The 22,851-nt window shown below is 42.1% G+C and overlaps 1 protein-coding gene across 3 annotated transcripts; it reads right to left on the reverse strand.

The window, feature by feature from the left end:
• Positions 1-1,712: 1,712 nt before the first annotated feature.
• On the reverse strand, positions 1,713-22,153 carry LOC140339742 (uncharacterized). Of its 3 annotated transcripts, XM_072424581.1 has the most exons (8): positions 21,171-21,205; positions 19,986-20,043; positions 19,566-19,691; positions 19,354-19,445; positions 19,164-19,269; positions 13,234-13,325; positions 3,965-4,067; positions 1,713-3,497 (listed from the first exon to the last, which is right to left on the reverse strand). In XM_072424581.1, the coding sequence occupies exons 3-8, from the start codon at positions 19,597-19,599 to the stop codon at positions 2,047-2,049; spliced, it is 1,878 nt and encodes a 625-aa protein (XP_072280682.1). In that variant the 5' UTR covers positions 19,600-19,691; positions 19,986-20,043; positions 21,171-21,205; the 3' UTR covers positions 1,713-2,046. The 3 variants fall into 3 exon arrangements, with proteins under 3 accessions (XP_072280682.1, XP_072280680.1, XP_072280683.1); XM_072424579.1 differs by lacking the exons at positions 19,986-20,043; positions 21,171-21,205 and adding an exon at positions 22,067-22,153; XM_072424582.1 differs by lacking the exon at positions 21,171-21,205 and having other exon boundaries at positions 20,000-20,049.
• Between the last annotated feature and the right edge of the window lie 698 nt (positions 22,154-22,851).

Below are 22,851 nucleotides of genomic sequence, written 5' to 3' on the forward strand. Positions count from 1 at the left end.
CACAACCCAGGGAGGAGGAACTCCGTAAAGGAACAGAGGATATTTTCGCCTTAAAAGTAATAGTGGCTGGTGCTGTGACTTTGCTCCAGTTACCTTGATACCCTGCATTGTTTCTTTGTGATTTCTGACTTGACCTGTGCCTGGAATCTGACTACATCTATCTGCCGCCTGCTTTGACTTGTGCCTGGACTTTGAGAACGTCTGTCTGCTGCCTGCCCTGACCCTCGCTTGGCCCCGGACTGCATTCGCCTGCCGCCTGTCTCCACACCAAGGCTCTCAGGTAGGGAGACCTTGAAGGTCACAACCTGGTGGTATTCAGCAGCAAAGAGCCTGGTGGCCTCTAGGTTATCGGCTCAACCTTAATGTACAGGTCTCAGTCTTTTCATCTTACACTGGACTCAGATGAGTGTAAGATTTCTTAGTTCATCAGTTCTAGTAAACTTTTATCAAGATCAGACCTCCCGTGTTCTCTTTTTCCAAAACTGAGTCCCCCATTAGTGTTAAGGAAAACAAAAAATACAGATCAGGTAAGTCTTCATGCAGAAAAAAAGTCAGGAGGTGACCCTTCTGCAATAAAACATACCTGCCTGATCACTGTCTTTTAAAATAACTCTGAGCTGTGTATGCCAAGATGCACCAGGTAATAAAGATTGGATAAGATAAGATAAGAAAAAATATGGAGATGCCTGGAACGGAGACAGGTGAATCATAACTTGTCCCTCCTGAAATAAAGAACCTGCCTGGTTACAATGTTTTTTTTAGATTGACTCCCACTTAGGATTTCTTTTTGTCCTATAAAGTCCGGTTCACTTTGGTATTTGACCATTAGAACTGTTTTTATGCAGCCTTCATATCTGTGTCTGAGCTTTGTGTGTTCCCCGCTAAAAAGCCTTTCTGTGAGTTTTTTGCAGACAAGCTGGTGGTGTGTCCTGTTCCCTCTTTTCTACCTACTCAAGACCTACTCATCCTTCCACAAATTAGGACTCAGTACTCTTGGATTTAAATGTTTATTCTTTTGAAGCTTTATCTACAAGGGTATTTTCATCATCGAATATTAGAATATTCAGTGGTCTTTGGCATTTTCTCCTCTATCCAAGATTAGGGCTCATTTAACCAATGCTTGGCAGTATCATGGATTTATTTGATCAAAGTGGCAACATATTTGGTTTGCAAGTGGCTAGCTGGTAAATTCCCAACATTTATCTGTCATCAGAGATTAAATATTCTTTCAGCTCCTGGAAAACGAATTGCTTCTCCCTTGTCTAATTACATTTACAATATTTAGAAAGTTTATTTTGTGGTGTTTTCTTCGTATTTTTGTTATTTTTCCTTCATTATAAAGCTTGTTAAATCCTATAATGAGTTGACAAGAAGAGTACTGGAAATTGTGAAAAAATTTACCTGATACTTTCTATAGTTTTTCTTTCCTGGGAGCTCCAGATGTCAGTCAGATAATCCCCTTTCCCTTGTGTTTGTGTCATTGCATAATTTTTTGCATAATGGGAAGCCAGTTGCCTGCCTCTCCTTAATGGGCTAATAATTAGGAGAATCCTGGGAGTCAGAGGACAGAGCTGATTCATTTTGTACCTGTCATACGATCAAATTTGTGAACGTAATGATTTTATAGTTAAACTTGTAGTGGATACTTTCAAAATAATAAATGCACATACATACATATATTTTAGGTAATAAGAAACAAGATAAATTAAGTATCCAGAACACCCCTTTTTTATTGTATGTTTTTATTACAGTATTGACATTTGACCTCCCCATGTCATATACTGATATGCTGAGAAGTCTTTGAACTGTTAGGTTCTAGAATAAGCCCAGCTCAAGCTAACCACCAGCAACCATATTATCTAAACATGGAATGGGAAGAGGGGTAGTTGGTGGTGAGTGACAACATGAAAACTTAAACTTCAAGGCACTATCTGCTAGCAAACATGAAGATACGTCTGTTAAAAAATGAAAAAAGCCCAAATAAAAGCAGGTCCAAAAATGTCTTTGAGGATATTTTGTCTGTGTGTTCTGTTCATGAATTCCTCTTTACCAGTGAGTACTGGCATGTGACATAAGAGATGGTTTGCTCTTGAATCTTTTCCCACATTCAGAACACAAATACGGCTGTTCACCTGTGTGGATTCTTTCATGTCGAATCTGAGCTGATCTATTGTTAAATCCTTTACCGCACTCACAACACGAATAGGGACGTTCACCAGTGTGAATCCTCTCATGCTTGGCAAGACCTGATTTCTCACTAAAACCTTTCCCACAGTGGGAACATGAATATGGCTTTACCCCTGCGTGAAATCGTTGGTGCCGAAGGAGATAAGCTTTCCAAGAAAAACATTTCCCACATTCAGAGCATGAGAACATCTTCCCATTTTTGTGGATCTTCTCATGAGAGACAAGAGTTCCTTTGTGCGAAAACCGTTTGCCACATTGTGAACAAGGAAATGGCTTTTCAGATGTTCGTAATTGATTAGCAAGATCTGGTCCTCCATCGAAACAATTCCCAGATTCTGAATATGTTGATGGCTTCTCTTCTACATGAGTACTCTGATGTCTAAGAAGTTGACCTTTCCAAGCAAAACAACTTCCACATTCAGAACATGAATATGGCTTCTCTGCTGTGTGAGTCCTCTGATGTGACTTAAGAGTCCCTCTCTGGGCAAACCTTCTGCCGCATTCAGAACAGGAAAATGGCTTCACTCCTATGTGAGTTTTCTCATGATTGGTAAGAAGCAATTGTCTTGTAAAACCCTTCCCGCACTCTGAACATGAATAGGGTGTTTTTTCCGTGTGAAGCTTTTCATGTCTGGTAAGAGCTGCTTTCTGAGTGAAACATACGCCACATTCAGAACATGAAAAAGGATGTTCCCCCGTGTGAGATCTTTCATGTGAAATAAGATTTCCTTTCTTGATAAAAGTTTCACCACACTGGGAACACGAGAATGACTTGACAGCTATGTGTGTTTTTTCGTGAATAGTAAGATGAGATCTCTCACTGAAACACTTTCCACATTCAGAACATGAAAAGGGCTTCTCCCCTGTGTGAACTTTTTTATGCCTGGTAAGAGAGAACATCTGGGAAAAACACTTGCCACACTCAGAACAAGAAAATGGTTTTTCACCAGTGTGGCTCATTATGTGCCTCTTGAGAAAAGATTTCTGGGTAAAACATTTCCCACATTCAGGACAGGAGTATGGCTTGTCTGTTGAAAGACTTGTTTGATGTGAGATGAATTGTGGATTCTCCAAACTTGGTAATGTTTCATCCTGACTTGTATGAGGATCAATGAGACTTGAAGGATTTGAAACACCTTCCCCCTGCCTAGAGGGATCAGATAATGGCTTTGTAGTATCATGTGCTGCTCTGAGATTTTGAGTAACAGGGTTTACATCTGAAGAATCTGATGTGATGTCATTATTTTCTGTTTCTCTGTCTGAGGAGATATTGGGATGGGTCTCAGTGTTAAAATCTTCATTTTGTTCATCTAAAAGGAAAAAGTATTTAAATAAGTTTTCAGAAGAACTCTTCTATTTCCTAATCAAAGACAAACTGTAGTAGTTTGGTCAGCAGGAAAGGTATTTACCATCTTTATTTCAGCAAACTCTTTAATGTTCTCCCCAGCCCCTTTTAGTCACATGCACCACCCAGCTGTTTTTGGGTGGTTACTGATGAGTTGGGTCACAATACAGGGCCACTGCCTACAATTTCTTCCCACCCTTTTCAAATTGCTGGGGAGAGTACTGCCCTTGTTGATACTTTGATTTTATGTGACCAACTCTCTAACCCCCAATTCTACAAATTTACATTTTTTGGTGTTCAGCGATCAAAAGAAAAAAAAAAACAGGCACTTCTTGTTCCTACTGCAAAAGAAAAGACCAAAATATAGTCCACCACATTTGTTTTAGATTACAACTGACAACAGAACTTTTTTCAGGATTTAGTGTTTATTACCTGTACTGATCTCTGGAGTGATTACCTCCTCCTTATATTGATCATCACCCCGGACATATGGATCTTCTGCTTCTTCTTTCACTTTAACAAGCAGATTTTCATCCTATGTGGCAAAGAATAATAAAATGACACAAATAAAAAAAAAAGTTTAACCCTGTTTTTTTCTGCCTTTGTACCATAGGTTGGATATTCCTTTATTTTCTGCCCTAGGATAAAACAGGAAGGGAAAGCAAATCATTAACCACCCTAGCGTTCTAATTCTGTCAGTTTTTTGATGCAAAAAGTGATCCTATTTTTTTTGCATAGAAATTTTTGTTTATATTGTGGGCCTGTAATTCTTAGGATTAATTCCTGGGTATAATAATTATATTTATTTAATATATTATAATCATAAATAATAATTTAATACATAATTATAAATCATTATTATAAAAAATAATGAAATAATAGACCACAACAGTGTAATTTATCAGAAAAAAATTTTTTATTAAAGATTTTTTAACTGAAATTTTTCAAACAAGCGTGCAATATTATTGATAAATAATAAGATAAATTAAATGCAGATTTTAGAAAAAAAAAAATGTTTACATTTTTAGTAGACACCACAGGGTGTGGTAGATTTTGAAGCAGGGTGCTGCACAAAGCCCAACATCACAGTCAGGACAGTGTAACCTGGTTTCTTTGCGTTTCTTCCTTCCTCTGTCATCGGTCTTTGAGCAGCAAACCACGCACATCCTTGTAGGTGCTGCCTTTTTTCTGGGTTGTTGGGATGTATTCAACAAAGTGACGACCGGTCAGGCGTTCTGGGTTGGAAGCACGACGTCCAGGTCTATTGGTGGTTCTTGACTATGGATTCAGAAACTTGCAAAATTAAGTCTGAATGATTACCAGGCCTCTGATTTTGATTCACAGTGATGCAATGTACTGCACCCAGCTGACATCTCTTTCTGGCACATAGGTTTGCTGGAAATTTTGTAGATTCATCTGAGACACTTGCCAAATTTTCTTGAGTTTTGGTGCAGGATGGGTAGTCTCATCAAATTCTTCATTGTTTGCGAAGTGCAGGTACTTCATGATGAGGGAAAAGCGGTATTCTGGCATGACTGTGCCAAAGAATGGAGTGGCAACCATTTTGTTCTTGGACCAGTACCACTTCTGCACTGGTTTGCCCACAACTCCCTGCAGGATCATCAAGCCCAAAAACAGCCAAATGTCATCCTTGGTCACAGATTCCCACTTTCTGCTTTTTCCAAACCTCAGGAGTGGAGCACCTTGTTGTTGTCCAGCGTACCTGCATAAAACAAAGAAAAAAAAGTTATTTTAGGATATGTTCTTTTATAGTGTGAAGGTGGCAAGTAATATGGTAGCAAACACAGAGCAGCATATATGTTTGCATAAAAAAAAAATTAGCAAAAAATGTAAAAAGTTAGCACAGAGCAGCACACATGTTGGCAAAAAAAATTAGCAAAAAATTTCAAAAAGTTAGCAAACAGAGCAGCATGTTTGCATAAAAAATTAGCAAAAAATTTCAAAAAGTTAGCAAACACAAGAGCGGCTTACCTGTTTGTCTCCGCAACAATTTTTTCGATAACTTCATCGGTCAAAAACAACTTCAGGGTGTAATCCCGGAGCTCTGCGGGAGCCGACCAGCATCCACAGCATCTCGGGCATCCTTTTACCCATCCATGGGTAAGCAGAAGAAAGCTAGGGTGGGGAGGCTTCCCCCTACCCCAGCTCCGCATCAGATGGCGGCTCAGACATCCATAAGGGCGTATATGGACGATTCTTCACCGGCTCCATCAGCGGCTTTCAAGATGGCGCCGGCCTCCTCCCCGCACACGTGGCAGCGGGGAGAGAGCGAGCGTCTCTCGGATTCGGAGGACGGGGATTCTCAGTCACCCGTATGTCCAGCTGCCAGTCCAGACCCTGTGTCCTCTCCTGTCCAGGACCCGGAGACATCTGTCCCTGTGCCGGTGAGTCCCACAGCCCACGCGGAGAGACACTACTCTCCTGCAGCTTCTCCCCTAGGAGACATTGCCCAGCGAGCTGACCCACAGACTCTCCCACCTAAGGCCAGGAGACAGGCTGCTACACAGCCAGGGGCTTTATTAGCTACCCGGGACCTACCCCTGGGGGGGCCCAGGGATGTCTTGACTCTGGATTCTCATAAAGGGGCTTCAGACTGCCTGGGCAGTTCTTTGACCGTCCCTGGGGATCTAGGGACAGATGATGAGGATAGCAGAAACGGGGCCCTGTCAGGCTCACCTGTGTGGAGGAAGAGGGGTTCTACATCACAAGAGGCTTATCACAATCTCTCTTGGCACCAGTACCTGCAGTATTTACCAACTAAAGAAGATTTTCAGAAATTAGTTACAGATGTGCAGGCGACCTGTCGTGAGGAAATAGGAGCCTTGCGCACTGACTTACATTCTCTAGCTAACAGAGTTGATGTGCTGGATGAATAGGTACTTCAATCCAAGGAAGATATTACGGTTCTTTCACATAAAGCTGAAAAAAGTAATCAGAAAATAAGAGAGCTACAACGTTTAATAGAGGATATGGATAACAAATCCCGCCGGAATAATATTAGAGTGCGAGGCCTCCCTGAGGCAACCCAGGACTCTGATCTTAAACCAGTTCTGCAAGCTTTTTTTACCCAAGTTTTGGGATGCCCATCCCTCCGAGAGGTTCAAATTTACAGGGCCTTCCGGACCTCCAAGCAGCCGGGGACTGCGTCCAGACCAAGGGATGTTATTTGTCAATTGGTGGACGCGGATTTGAAAGACGCAATTATGGCCACAGCTAGAAATATGAGAAATCTTGAGTTTGATGGAGCCCCACTGCAGCTGTATCAGGACTTATCCTGGCATACCCTACAACAGCGCCGCTTACTTCAACCATTGTTGACTGTACTTAAAGATAATCGTATCCCATACAGATGGGGATTCCCCTTTAGTCTCTCAGTGCGCCATGAGGGGAAAACATTTACCTTGCGGTCTCCGGAGGATTTGACTCCCTTCTGCAGAGACTTGGGGATAACACGCCCGGGCCTCCCAGGCTGGGAGCAAGAGGATCCCTTGCGCCCCCGCTCGCCTCCTTGGCAACAAGTGGTCACCAGGAGAAGATCTAAAGGCACACACCGGGAGGCAACATCTTCGCCTGATCGGCCCCCACCACCACATCATTAACATAGCGGAGGACTGCCTTATGGAGTCCTCTTATTGAGCTCATGGACCTGATAATTATTTTACAAAATGTGCTCCTTTTCTCCTTCCTGCTGTTGGCTGCAGCTTTACTAGCTGCGATGGGAGATAATGCTGTTATCCCACTCAGGTATTTGCTCCTCTGTTGATATCAGACTTTGAACGACTCTAAAGATACTACCATAGCTGTACTGCCTCACACCCTGGTTTACATATGCCATACTTGATGTAATACCAATGCCCGAGATTGGCGCGACCCTGGGAGGTGCTCGTGACTCCCTCCAGCAGTAGCTGGGGGTGGTTTGACCTTCTCCCAGTGGCCTGTCACTGCTTTTGGTCGGCGTGTGGATGATTGGTCTTCCTCTTTTGGCCCTCTGGGCCCACGGTCCCTCTGGGAGGGATTGTTCATCTGCTCAGCACTATTGTTCTATGCTTCCACTTTGTCAGTGGCGGAGACTGGCGGATGTCAATCCCCCCCTGATCGCCGATAGGCGAGTGGTAACCCTTTGGTAACCTCTGGGAGGGATTGTACATCTGCTCAGCGATATTGTTCTCTGCCTCCACTTTGTAGGTGGCGGAGACTGACGGATGTCAATCCCCCCCTGATCGCCGATAGGCGAGAGTTTACCCTTTGGTTTATGTTTTCTCTTTGGTGTCCTATTTTTTATGTTGTAAACAGGAGAATTCTTGTTGACCCCTCTTCCCCCTCCCCCAATCCTGAAGGTGACACTACCGTGTTTCCCCGAAAATAAGACTAAACACACTAGGTCTTATTTTCAGGGTAGGTCTTATATACTTTTTTTAATGAAAAAAAAACACTTACCATATTCATGTAGAACAATGTACATTTGAGAGTTTTATATGGTGACCCAATTGTAAATTAAACTCTTCATTGATTCATTGCTACCGGTATTGGTTACTGAATTCAGCATTTCTCTTCTTGCACTGTTACTGTATTAAATCAGCCAGCTTGTCCTTACAAACCTAAAATCAGCACAAAATGTGGCTGGGGCAATGATTGCTCACATTTTTTATTTTTTTTTATACCGTAATTGTGCTGGTTAAAATAAAAAAAAAAACTTACCTTATCAGAAGACGCGAGCCGAGTTCCTGGCTTCTGACAGGCGAAGTGCATGTAATATCACACCGCCTGTGACAGGAGCCGGAACTACAAGGCAAGCATCGGCTTGTGCGGCTCCGGAGTGTGTACGCCCGCTGTCTCCCGCTGTCTCCCGCTCGGTGAGTATTTTTTTTTTTTTTTTCTTTTTCTACTAGGTCTTATTTTCGGGGTAGGTCTTATATTAGGGCAGGTTGGGGGAAAAGTGCTAGGTCTTATTTTCGGGGTAGGTCTTATTTTCGGGGAAACACGGTATGTTGGGTTGTGACCAGTTCTGTATGATTTTTTGCAGGTCTAGACGAGAATACGCTCTTACATGGGTGGATCTACTTGTAGCATTTTGTTTTTACTTTAGCTGTGATGATGACTAGGATACTGTCTTACAATGTCAAGGGGTTGAACACTAACACAAAGCGAAAATTGGCTCTCAGAGAATTCAAACGCTTGTCCACAGATGTAATCTTCTTGCAGGAGACCCACTTTGACAGTAAGGGCTCGCTTAATTTTGCCTCCAGATTTTATCCCCAATCGTACATGGCTAATTCACCGTGCAAGAAAAAAGCCGGAGTGGCGATCCTCCTGAAAGACTCCCTCAATTTTATCCTATTAAGCTCTGTACTGGATACAGAAGGGAGATATATTATACTGAATGGTACGGTACAAGGCATGTCTGTCACATTATGCAATGTTTATGCCCCTAATGCAGGTCAGATCCCATTTCTCAGTAAAGTGTTGTCTAGAGTTGGGAAATTTGATCACACCTACTTGATATTGGGGGGAGACTTTAATTTGATCTTCTCCCCTACTCGTGACAGACTTACTTTACTCCATTCCCAACCCTCAGTGCAGATGTCCCAGCAGTCCACGATGTTTAGGCAACTGATTAGAAAGCACCAACTCTTTGATAATTGGCGTATTCATCACCCTACTGGGAGACAGTACTCCTACTCTCCCCCACACAGGACTCATACCCGTATTGACCATATTTTCACTAACCTCCCCCTTCTGAGAAATAGTGTTTCCGCAGAAATTCATCCCATCACTTGGTCGGATCACTCCCCCATTACTCTGGATATAATCCTATCTCACAGATCGGTGAGAATCTGTCATTGGAGGCTGAATGAATTTTTGATTAAGAATCCAGACATTAAGTCCTCCCTAACGGAGAATTTGAAAACTTTTTTCAGGGAAAACGAAGGCTCTGTTGCACATACATCTACGCTCTGGGAAGCACATAAAACAGTACTTAGGGGACATTGTATAGCCCTGGGCTCCCATCTTTAGCGGGATTCTAACTTGCAACGTTCCATTGCGACGCAGGCTTTAAAATCTGTTGAGGCAAAATATGTAAAGAAACCGACCTTGAGTCTACTGAGGGAAATAACCACCCTCAGGGCTAAGCTGAGAGCGCTGGAATTGAGAAAGGTGGGGTGGCTGATGCAGCGAACTCGTCAACAATATTATTACAAAGGAGATAAAGCGGACACACTGCTGGCCCGCAAGCTGCGGGATATGCAGCTGCATTCCTCTCCAGGGGCGATTAGGGATGAGAGTGGGGTGGTACGGTATGACCCCTCCCATATTGCCTCTTGCTTCGAAGCCTATTATAAACGATTATACCAAACGGTCCACTCGGCACAAGCTCCTTTGGGTAGATCCCTGCGGCCAAAAATTGATTCTTATCTAGAGCGGGTGATCCTTCCTAGGATTGATCCGGAAGCCCTCACACACCTCAACAATCCCATCACTGAGGAGGAAATTGCGAATACTATTGCTAAGTTACCTTCCTCTAAAGCCCCAGGCCCGGATGGCCTGCCCTATTTATATTATAAAACATTCCTACCGGAGTTGTCACCACATCTTCTAAAATTATTTAATGATTTTTTAAAGAGCAAGCCCATTCCTTCATCTATGTTGGGGTCTCACATTACAGTGCTACCGAAACAGGGCAAAGACCCGTTGGACTGTTCGAGCTATAGACCGATAGCCCTTTTAAATTCGGATCTAAAAATCTTCACGAAAATCCTAGCTTCAAGACTGGCCCGTTTCCTCCCTACTCTCATCCACGGAGATCAGACAGGATTCATTCCATGTCGACGAGCGAGCGATAACACTAGGAGGGTGATCAATATCGTTGACATTATTAACGGAAAAGCCCATCCGTGATACTAAGTCTAGATGCCGAAAAGGCATTTGATCGCCTTAGCTGGCCCTTTCTTTTTGCCACCTTGGATAAAATGGGCTTCTCAGGCCATTTTGTTAGGGCGATTGAGTCTTTATATACGGCTCCCTCAGCCTCGGTCAAATTGCCCCATGCTACCTCTGGTTGGTTTCAGATTAAAAATGGAACAAGACAGGGGTGCCCCTTGTCTCCCCTGCTTTTCGCAATGTGTATTGAACCCCTAGCGGCCTGTGTCCGCTCCAATTTAAATATACACGGGATTCCCGTAAAGGGGAAGGTATACAAACTTTCCTTATATGCTGACGATATTCTTCTAACTTTATCCCAGCCACTTATATCCCTCCCTAATCTGTGGAAAGAGCTGGGGGTGTATGGGGAGGTCTCGGGCTTTAAAATCAATTCCTCGAAAACTGAGGCTCTGCCCCTTCATGTTCCCCCAACAGGACTACAGGCTCTGCGGGACTCTTTTTCCTTTATCTGGCAGGAGCGTTCTCTTCACTACCTGGGGACGCACATCACCTCCTCATATTCCCATTTGTATTCCCACAATTTTCCTCCACTATTTTGGGAAGTGAACAATTTCTTAAATAAGTGGCAAAATCATCCGTTGTCGCTGTTGGGGAGGATAGCCTCGATTAAGATGATGCTTCTCCCTAAATTGTTGTATTTATTTGAAACATTACCTGTAAGAGTACCACCCCGAGTATTGAAAAGGGTCCAAATGGACTTTATGCGTTTTATTTGGGCTTACAAAAGACATAGAGTGACTAAAAATATTGTTTGTACACCTAGGGACAGTGGAGGTCTAGGTGCCCCTGACATTTACAAATATTATCTTGCAGCCCATCTACGACACTTACAGTTGTGGACCTCCCCGTACCCCCCAAGTGTTTGTGTCGAACTGGAACAAACATGGCTGGCCCCCATACATCCCAATGTTATGCATTGGAGTTCTTCCTTAACATTAACAGATTCAGATTTAACGGCTCCTATGATATTCACGAGAAACATATGGAGGGCTTGTAAAACTAAATTTAGCCTTACATCCTCGGCTTCGAGACTAACCTCCATAATACTTACCCCACAAATACCTGATAGTCTATCTGACTTTATGTCTGGCCCTTGGAAGGATAGAGTCCTTTATCAAATCCGGCATATCCTGCATCCGACGGAGAGAAGGCTGCTCTCCTTTGCCGAATTGGGGGAAAAAGTAGACCTGCCTCGTACCTCCTTTTATGCCTATCTACAGATACGGCATTATATCCTATCCATTCAGCCTACCGCCACTTTTCAGGCCCTCACTGCCTTTGAGAGGCTATGCATGGAGGGCCCTCACATTAAAGGAGCAGTCTCATCTATCTACCGCCTCCTACATGCTTCCACACAGGGAACCCCTCATAAATATAATTATATGCTTAAATGGGAGGGGGTCCTGGGTCGGTCTCTGTCCCCTGATGAATGGCTTGATATCTGGGAGGCTGCACACAGAAGCTCTATTTGCACATTGTATAAAGAGAATCTATATAAAATTGTCCTCAGATGGTATCACACACCGGTGGTTCTTCACCGTCTTTTTCCTAATGTGGATCCCATGTGTTGGAGATGCGGTACTCACCGAGGTACCATAGAGCACATATTCTGGTTTTGCCCCGTCAATAAACCATATTGGTCATGTGTTAATGTTTTGATATCAGAGGTGATTCAACAACCTATAACGCTAGACCTCCTCACCCATCTCTTGGGTCAACCATGCCTTACCCTCCCGAGGATCTCTCGCAAATTGGTCTCCCACATGCTTGTAGCAGCGCGTAAGCTGATTCCTTCTAGATGGAAAACAGCATTGCCTCCCTCCATGGAGAATCTATATGCGAGAATCCAAGAGATCCGCCTCATGGAGTACCTCATGGCACTCCTCAGGGACACATTGGCCAAATTCGAGATGGTATGGGAGGCTTGGGACCACTATTATGCTGGCTTGCCCATTTGACCTCTCCCCCACCTGGTTTCTATCCTACTAAACACTGTTTTATGTCATGTATCTTCTTAGATTCACCCGATACTCTAAGAAGATTTAAGATATACTCTGAGAATTGGTTGTTACTGTTTGAAACTAAACTATGTTGTATTATAATCCTATGGTGTTGCCTCCCCTTTGTGTTATTTCCCTTTTTTTCCTTTCTGTACCCTGTTGAAAACTGTTGAATGATACATTCAGGAACTAATTCAAAAGGTCAGATCAAGGTCAGGGCTAATAGTGGGCAAAATGTAAATCAGGGTACTGGGCAATGATGCTTGGTGCACTAAAATGACTGTGTACTCTGTAATCTGCTTTTAAATTTCCCGCCCGGCTACGGCCCCCAACGGAGAAGCGCCCCGCCATCACAGCGGGATCCTGCGATCGCCGCTTGAGTGCGGGGTTAAGGTAAGGGGGTCCCCCAAAGTTACCCCGAGTATGACTCGGGGTTACCGCTTTTTGCATTATTTTCCCACCCCGTGTCACACTCGGGAGTACGGCTAGGGGGGTTAAGTAGCGATCTTTTAGAGAGCTTTCACAGGAAGAAGTATCCCAGTTGGAAAATTTCCTCTTGCCTCATGTTCTGATGGGTTTAGTTTGTGTTCTCAGCAGGGTGAGCATCCATTTTGAAGTGAAAACAAACGACTGATGCATATTAGATTATAAGCGCAATACATATTCAAGAATTGCTAAATAGATTTGGGAGAACAGAAAAATCTGCTCCTGTCATAATTATACCTGAGTTATACCTACCTGATTTTCCTGAGGGATCTCCTGATGTTCCTTTGTTGAATCCCGGGAGTACAGAGGATGGGGGCATCTTTCTGGGGTATTTCTGGATCCATCTGTAGAAAAGTATCCAACTATTACTTATTGTGTATGTTATATATTTTAAAAAATAAGCACAGTTAAAAACAAAGTGCACTTTTTGCCCCTGAGCTAAGCTAACCCCTCCACCCTCCATGGCCAAATACTTACTCTGATACAAAGGCCATTTTCTGGCTGTTGGTTTATATTCAGTTCTTACAGTCAATTCAATGAAGGCTGCAGCACTGTATGTAAACAAATAGCAGAAATGCAGCTGTCATAATAGAATAGGAGGACATCTGCAGAAGGGGAGAGATAGTTTGCTTTGTTCAGGAAATTAGGGCTGGGTTGGGCCTACAACCCAATTAGGTGATGACTTCCTAAATTATTACCATTACACAGAGACAGGTGTGCCTCGGGGGCGTCCCTGATCAAAACTTCCAGGATGAGTCAAGTTAAATGTCTCCCATGGAGCCCAGACAATTTCAAATTTGCCAAGAGGTTCATGCAGCCTGGCTGTAAGCTATTCCATGAGCTGAATATCCCTTAGGTCAGGGACTGCTCTCTGTGTAATAAGGCTATTAGAATATGAGCCATTAAACTTTTATGGGGTTTAGGAAGATCACTGATAGGAAGGTCCAATATACGGGTCAATATATCCAGGTGAATAGGTTTTTCAAACAGCTCCCCTAATAGGTAATTAACCATTCTTCAATATGAGGTTATGCGCAGGCAAAATCAAAAAATATGATGTAGAGTGCCAACCTCAGAACCGCACCTCCAGCAGAGGTTGCTTGTGTTTAGAAAGATCTTATGAAGCACCTGCAGAGTAAAGTACCAGTACATTAATATTTCCCTTATATAAAGTGCACAGAGAACTTTTCTGGGCTTGGTGCCACAGTATTTTTCAAATATCCTCTGGAAGAGCTCTACCCAGGATCTGTTCCCATTTTTGCACTTAGGAATGTATCACTACTGGAGAATTTGAATCCAGGTGAAGAACATTGTAAATTCCTGAAATTAGACCCTTCTGTGAGGGCCCACTGATACACCATTTCTCAAACAAGGTGAGTAGTGGAAATACAAGACCCTTCCTTGAAGTCTGTGCAAAGTGTCGAATTTGTAGAAAACTATAAAAGGAGATGCCTGTTACCCCAAGTTTCTGGAGGATCTCCTTATACGATAAAAACCTTCTCGTGCAAGGGTGTGCTATTTGACCAAAATGAAAAGGCAAGCCACATGCCATGGACGAGATGGACGGTGCGTTGAGCTGTCCGGATTTTCCGGGTATAAGGAAAAGATTGGAGGAGTGAAAGCTCTGAGGTTAGCTTGAATCTACATTTACAGTGGGACCAAATTTGCTTAGTGAACTGCATTGTAGCTACCAAGGGAGTGTTCGGGAGCCCTATATGAGGTGCTCCAGAGCATAGAATTTGGGTGGATAGGTGCAATCCACAATTTCTTTAGTTCTGACCAGTGGTTAAAAGATTGCAGTGTCGTCCAGGAGGCCATAAGTCTAAGATGCAAAGCAAAGTAGTATTTAATGACGTCTGGTATTCCTAGGCCTCATGCAGTACGAAGGGAGCACATTACTGTTTTAGAAAGTCAATGTTTTTTTGTATCCCCACAAAAAATCCCATATTGTCATCTGAAGTCTCCTAGTCTCTTCAGTGAAACTGTCACTGACAAAGTGAAATTAGTTATAAAAATTTTGGTAAAATAGACAACAAGAGCAATACGACCGAAGAAAGAAATCGGTAGTGGCACCCTTGTCTAGTACCATTTTTATTTTGAAACCATGGGGAGTTAGAATGCAGGAATTTAACTTCCTCTGTAGCGTTAAAGAGTAAAGAGCAGAAATCGCATACAGGAAGGGTACATGTATTCCCATCCATACATAATACCTTCATCATGAAAGGCGAACTAAGGCGCCTAAAGGCTTTTTCAGCATCAAGACCAAGGACCACTGCACCAGTGTCCGATTTATTAAGAGCATCAATGACGTCAATTGTTCGTCTAGTGTTGTCACCTGCTTGGCGAGCTGCAATAAAACCAACCTGTTCTTTAGCTATATTGGTGGGTAAACAGGTTCCTAGGAGGTTGGCAAGAATACGGGTGAACATTTTTAAATCAGTATTAAGTAGAGCTATCGGGCGATAACTGGCAGGATCCTTACCTGGCTTGGGAAACACTGAGGTGAAGAAATGAAGCATCGAATTCGGAATCAGAGACCCTTCCAGGAAGCCATATAGAGGATAGTCATCTGTGGCACTAGAATGTTTTCTCCTTATTAAGGTTCTCTACTACTAAATGCTCCAGGACAGGAAAGCGCAATTGTGGAGGTAATGACCTATCCTAGTTGATAAGCCAGAGGAAATTTCCATCTGAGCATCATGTACTGTGGAGCATAGGTCAAAATAGTAGTCCCCAAAAATTTTCGCTATGGCCCCTGGGTCATACTGAAAAACCCCAGAGCCATCATGGAGCGACATCGGGATAGATTTAGAGGTTTGGTCCCTTACTCATTGGGCTAGCAGAGTATCAGATTTATTACCTTTGTCATAGTATTTCTGCCAAATCACCGCTTTATGAGCCTCCCACAACGTAGAAGCCTGTGAGGCTAGCAAAATTAAGGGTGTTATTAAGACCTAAATGTGTCTCTTGTACAAAGGCTATATCAGCTTGCTGCCTTTTCAGTTCCTGTAGAAGTAGATTACGTTTAGTTTAAGAATTCCACCCCTTACCATTAATGGAACAGTATTTAAGCTTAGCTATAGGCATCATAAAAAATAAGGATCAGAGATGCATGGTGGATAACCTTTACACACCAGCCCAAGCAATAAAGTCAATAAACATTCCAACCATATCCAAGGACCCAACTAATGGCAAAGGAAGTGAAGAGGGTGAAAGAGATAGAAAGAATGGAATAGGAAAAGAAGACCAAGGAATAAATAAAAAACAACAATTCTGAACAATGTCCAAGTAAACTCGGATTGGAGCCTCCTCCATGCCCAAAAGTTAGAGACCCCCCAGATGGACAAATAACTTAAAGAACATGGCAGAAGGCCTCAATAGGGGCATGATAGGACCCGCCGTTCCATAGTGTTGAGCACTACACATGAAACCAAGCATTGTAGTACTCGGCCTGCCAAACAGAGCAAACTTCTAAAATATTGAATATATATTCTATATATATATATATATATATATATATATATATTTTTTTTTTTTTTTAATAGACTAGGGAGACTGTCATTTTAATTTTTAAGTGGGGTGGTTAGGGAGGCACCAAGTTTTTGGGGTATATCCCTAGTCTGGGACAAATGAACTGTTCTCCTAAAATACATCCAAAACACAGCCGAAGGGTGCAAATGTGTATGTAAGGGACAGCATCCTAATCAGATATCACCACAAGTAAACTAGGTGTGTGTGTGGGGGGGGTGTACAAATATCAAAACATGACAGTTCCACGTAGGATGAGTTCTGGAGAGCTGTGAGCCTAAGCAACGTTGTCAGATGCCAAAGTGGACATGGTGTTGATCTTCACGGTAATTGGGCAATTAACAAAAAATTCCAGGATTCCGCATAGGATGAAATAAGGCCAAATCATTGCATCCAGATGTCAGAGTAGATATGGTGGCGATCTTCAGGATGATCGGGCAAGGGAAAACATGCAAAATAAAATTAATAAAAAAAAGTTCCAACTGAAATGTGAATGTCAAGTCGCAATAAAAAATTGCAGAGTTCCACGCAAGCAACTTTGTCAGGAGCAAAGTAGACGTGGTGTCAAACTTTTAGATGAATGGGCAATTAATTCTGTACAATTAAATTCCAAGATTCCACATAGGATGAAATAAGACCAAATCATTGTATCCAGATGCCAGAGTAAACATGGTGCCGATTTTCAGTGTAATTGGGGAAAAAAAGGGGAATGCGAACGCCTCACAGTGTCTCACACCTGCCTCTGTTCTCCGGGGATGTATGAGCGGATTGACATTGTTGTCTTCTCTTGTATTTGACTCCTTTCTGGACCAAGGGGACCATAGGAAAGGTGGGAAGGGGGTCTCAGCCTGGGATGTTAGATCGTGGGATCTCAAGGATTTTACAGAAATGCGGTAAGTCCTCTGGATAACGTAGAGTGGTCGACCTGCCTTCACTGTGCACCGTAAAACTGAATGGGAAGCCCCAACGGTAAGGTATAGGTGCATCCTTCAGATCTGTAAGGAGTGGTTGTAATACCTGTCTGTGTCACAGGGTGGCTCGAGAGACATCTGGGTAGAGCTGCAAAGTGGCTCCATGAAGGTCAATTGTTCGCATATTTCTAGCTGTACACATAGCCCCTGATTCATCAAGCAAAATCGGATTATCGGTCGCGCATTCGTATTAGCGATCCGGAATCGCGCGCGATCGCGCTATTCAACAACCGGAAAAGCTTCAGGATGCGAGTGGACGCGCGCACTCGAGTCCCGGACCGCGGTAATCCGCGATCGCGGGTCGCGCGTATTATCGCGCTTCCAGCGATCGCGGATTTCAATGATGAATCAGGGGCATAATCTCTTCCTTAGTTGACAAGTCAGTCACTCTGCATATAACATCTCTAGGTCTAGTTGGAGGGCCAGGGGGGCTGGGGGCCCCACAAACCCAATCAAGTGAGATGATTTCACTTCTTGGTGGACCCAATATGTTGTTAAAGATGACTCGGATGACCACTTGTAAATCTGGAGTGTGGGTAGCCTCAGGCAGACCAGTTCTGATGTGATTTCTACGGCCTCTGCTATCCTTATTTTCAAGTTGAAACTGTAAATCACGCATGGACGCAGCTTGTGAAGTGATGTGTTCTTGTAGGTGAGTAACTAAGGTCTTGGTAGACTGTAAATCGTCATCCACCGTATCCACTTTATCCGCCAAGTGGCAGAAGTCAGATCGCAGGGAATGGATCTCAGCTCTGAATGTTTTCTTCACTTCGTTATTTAAGGAAGTCCTCTTTAGTGGCCATAGAATGGAGACAATCTTGGCAAGCAAAGGTACTAGGTGGGTTTGGGTGTAAGGAGGTATCCCTTTCATGATGGGGAGTATCTGAGGGACCGGCAGAAGGTCCGTCAGACCTGGAGTCTGCCTGAAGCTTGTGAGGAGCACCCCTAGATAAGCTACTACCCTGGGGCTTTTCCCTAGGTGGTAAAGGAGCAGGATGAGAGTGCTTAGGAGGTGGGAGAGCCTGCCAAGGAGAGGGGGACTCTATGATGGAGAGTAAAGATGTGGATGGTGGGGGTCTGATCTCATGAGCTGCAGGATTAAGTTGGTCCCTTGCTTGGCGTCAAGTGCCTGGGGGTATGTGGGGGACCCTTGAGACTGTGATGAGCTGCAGCTGGGGGAGGGGGAGGATTCTTGTTTGATGGCAGGTCGGAACAGGAGCTAGTTAACATGCATCTTCACCCTGAGCCATCCAAGTCACGCCCCCCTTAAGTACATTCTAAGACTAAAATAAATCCAGTGAACTAATTAAAAATGATTCCTTGTAGTGAGCAGACATGGTTCCACATGGTGATTTACCAACCCTACTCAGTTGCCTTTTTAAATTACTAAACACTTTTCCTGTTTTATAGAGAGGGAGAGGTGTTCTGTGGTCTTAGTACATTCCCATCTTTAGGGTGACAGCACTGTTCTTCAATACAGAGTAAGCATCTCTTGGCTGGTAACACTCAAAGATATGATGTGAGGAGGAGACCTGGAGGCTGATGACTCCTGAACCCCCACTGGGCACATACTGTCCCCCCCTTACTGTCTACTGACACAGGAGGGTGGGGGAAAGAGATTGTTGTAGTGAATGAACAAGGAGAATCTGGGACTCTTTTCTGGATTTAGTGTTTATTACTCACCTGTGCTGATCTCTGTAGGGATTTCCTCCTTATTCTTATATGGATCATCGCACTTCACAATCGGTTGTCCTTCATTTTCAATTTTGACAACAATCAGGCCCTCAGCCTACAAAATATAATATGGTTTTTAACATCTCTGATATATAAACAAATAACTGTTACTTTTTATTCAGGAAAAAATCCCACCTACCTGATCCTTCTGAGAGATCTCCTGATGTTTCTGTGTGGAATCCAGGGAATACAGAGGATGGGCACATCTTACTGGGATATTTCTGGATTTATCTGTAGGAAACACACAAACTGACTGAATATATTGTTTCTATGTCTTTATATCAGAGGATGTGTCTATCTAGGTGAATCCTTCATACTCTTCTTTACTTTACAATGAAAGTCTCCTCTTACCCAGTGATGTGAGGGGCGGCCGTTTCTCCATCATGAAGTCCTTCAACAGATCCTTGTGTCCTTTACTCTTCCACTTCTCTTTAAAGAGTTGAAAACTGTGGCTGTGTGATGTTCACACAGGCAAACCTATAAAAAAGTATACGTCTCATAAGGATATTTAGGAAGGTTCTAATTATATACCTCTATAAAATTATGCCCAGGCTGGATTTTGCATCGGTGAATGTAAGGACAGAAACAGACAAGAGCAAATATTGTGTATATATTTAATAATGAAACATTTTAAAATGGTCCTGAATCTGAACATAGACCGACTATTTTAAACACAATACATATAGTGACAATGAAATATCTATTGTTCTCAATTTGTTTTGTTTGGTACAAAATTATAATTGACATATGTTCAAGGATATCTCACAGTACCTGATGTGTTTTACCTTATAAGGCTTCCTCAGGGGATCACATGAGATCAATAACTTATCTGAATACAAAGGTAAATCATAATTAGAAAGTGTATAGTAGAAAGTTCCACACATGTAATATTTTCAAAGCTCTCATTACACATAGAACAAGTTCAACAACCATACAAATTCAGAATATCCACTTACATTTGCAGTAAAATTGTACACAACAGACAAGGGACAGTAGGTTCAGTACATCCCTAGGATTCACGAACTGTATTTATATGATGAAATACTGTTACATTATTATAATACTTATTGCTAAGTAAAATATGTGAGTTCAGTACTTTATTTTCATACTTTATCATATGTCCGTCTATTATTCATCAGCCAATCTAAGGCTGGGTCTACATGTTCCTACCACGTTTATATGCGTTTTTATGCTCTTTTACAAGCATTTTAAAGCTTAACTTTAAAACGCTAAAAAACTTTTATAAACACCTATGATGCGTTTTACTGCGAATTGCCGCGATTTTACATAAGCGTTTATAAAAGTTTTACTTTTAACCCTTTCAGGGAACGAGTACAGGGGTACATAAAACACATTGCTCATTCCCTGAAAGGGTTAAAATATGTGTAAAAAGCTGGACGAGGCTTTATGGGTAAATTATTTTAATAAATGTGTGTGTTTATGTAACAAAACTTTTTTTTTTTTTTACAGGTTATCCCAATGACAGGATGATTTCCATGGCTGCAATCATGACATGAGCACAGCCCTGGGAATCCTCCTGACAGTGAGGGATCGCAGAGCACTAGGGGTTAAATGAGGACAAGGCTCTCCATTCACCTCTAATGCTCTGTGATTGGCTGAGGTTTTATGTTTCTCAGGTATTCAGTATTCATTCACTTTATTACTGCAATTTATAAAGACATCTGCAAAAGATGTGCAGTATCTCTTGATATATAAAGTAAATAGGTTAGGAACAGTCATAGTCATAATTGTATTCTTGCTGGGTAATATACCTGTGCCAGGTTGCACGGTGTATAAACTGGAGCATATCTTTCTCTCTCCTTTCCTAGTGACTTACTGGTAAATTGATATTCAGGTTCTTAGTATAAAAAGAATTGTATACATATGTAATTAAAGGAAGGATGGTAATTCTTTAAATTAATCTTGGTGCTATTGCTCTCAAGTGTGTTTACTTACATTAATTATCCACTGTTGTTGTTTGGTATGGTGACAAATAGGAGTCAGTTTCCTAGTGCCTAAAGTGTAAACAAAGAGTCAGGGTCTGCCCTTGTACACATATCAGGGTCTCCCCTTATGCATATATATATATATATATATATATATATATATAAAATAAATATAACTTTCTACTATACACTTTCTAATTATGGTTTACCTAATATATATTCAGATATGTTACTGATCTCATGTGATCCCCTGAGGAATGTGAGCCTAATAAGGCGAAACGCATTGGGTACTGTGAGATATCCTTGAACATATGTCAATAATAATTTTGTACCAAACAAAACAAATTGAGAACAATAGACATTTTGTCACTATATGTATTGTGTTTAGAATAGTCGGTCTCTGTTTAGAGTCAGGACCATTTTAAAATGTTTCAGTATTAAATATATACACAATATTTGCCCTTGAAAAGCCTATCTGTTTCTGTCCTTACATTTACCTATAAAAAGTATATATTTTATCTATGCAGCTTTTCATTTACTGATTTATGTAGGACTAATGTAGAAGACTTTACACTGGCCCATTAACATCAGTCTCTGCCCCAGAGGAGCTCATAGTCATTTGACCCACATCCCTGAAGGAACATGAGCCCACCCATGAGGAACAAAATTTGGATGGAAGCCAGTTAGCACGTATTGTAGATGAGAGAAGAAACTGAAAAAATGGTGGTTCCTAATGATTAATTACAATTCATTTTGATAGGCATGTTTCTATAGCATCAAGAGCTCAGATGAGGCTTTAAGAAAAACGCTATTCGCACCAGCAGTTCCCCCATCAAGTCCACAGACAATGCTGGCCCCCCTTTCTCTCTATCTTCTCTCATAAAAAAAAAAAAAACACATTTTTACCTGCGTCTCACCAGGCACACTCTCTCCTACTGCACAACTACGACATCAGATTCAGATTCTTTGAATTAAAAAAGTACACAATCCTCCTCTTCCGGGCTACAGCAAAATGGCCACAAAATCCTGCACAGAAGACATATGCTTCTCCTGCTTGTATACGGTCGCCCTCTAGTAGTGTTCCACGCGTCTGGCCTCTAGCGTATTGTGTAATCACATGATAATCGTCACTATTGCAACCAGAAAGCAGTTGGTGAAGCCTGTACTGTAAACAATGGTGAATGGTAGAGAGCCGCAGACCGTAAGTAGGAGAATTATGACTGTCGAGACTGACAGTTATTATTAAAAGCATCATCTTTTATTATTAAAAAGAATATTTGAAGAATATTTGCATATATTATGAAGAGTAAACAATTTTCAAAGCACATCCGTTTTGCATTATTTTTTTTTCATCTGTTACATCCTGATTTCTGTACCCCTCTTTCATCAATGAGAACTGGATTGTAACATAAACACTTTCCTCCAAAATATTTTCCTACTTCAAACAAAAAATATGACAGGTCGCTTCTTGGTAATTGTAAAAAGATTTGTTGGTGAAACCTTTCTCACAGAAAATTAATAGGGGCGTTCTCTAAGGTGAATCCTCCTATGGTTGGCGAGACCTAGTTTTCCATGAAACTTTTCCCATGTCAGGATCATAAATAAGGCTCTTCCCCTGATGCGAAAAACCAAATATGCTTTCCAAACAAAAATAAATAAATAAAATTTCACATTTAGATCATGGGAATTTT

This window comes from Pyxicephalus adspersus, chromosome 10 (assembly GCF_032062135.1).
Source record: "Pyxicephalus adspersus chromosome 10, UCB_Pads_2.0, whole genome shotgun sequence".
In the NCBI taxonomy this organism is placed as follows: domain Eukaryota; kingdom Metazoa; phylum Chordata; class Amphibia; order Anura; family Pyxicephalidae; genus Pyxicephalus; species Pyxicephalus adspersus.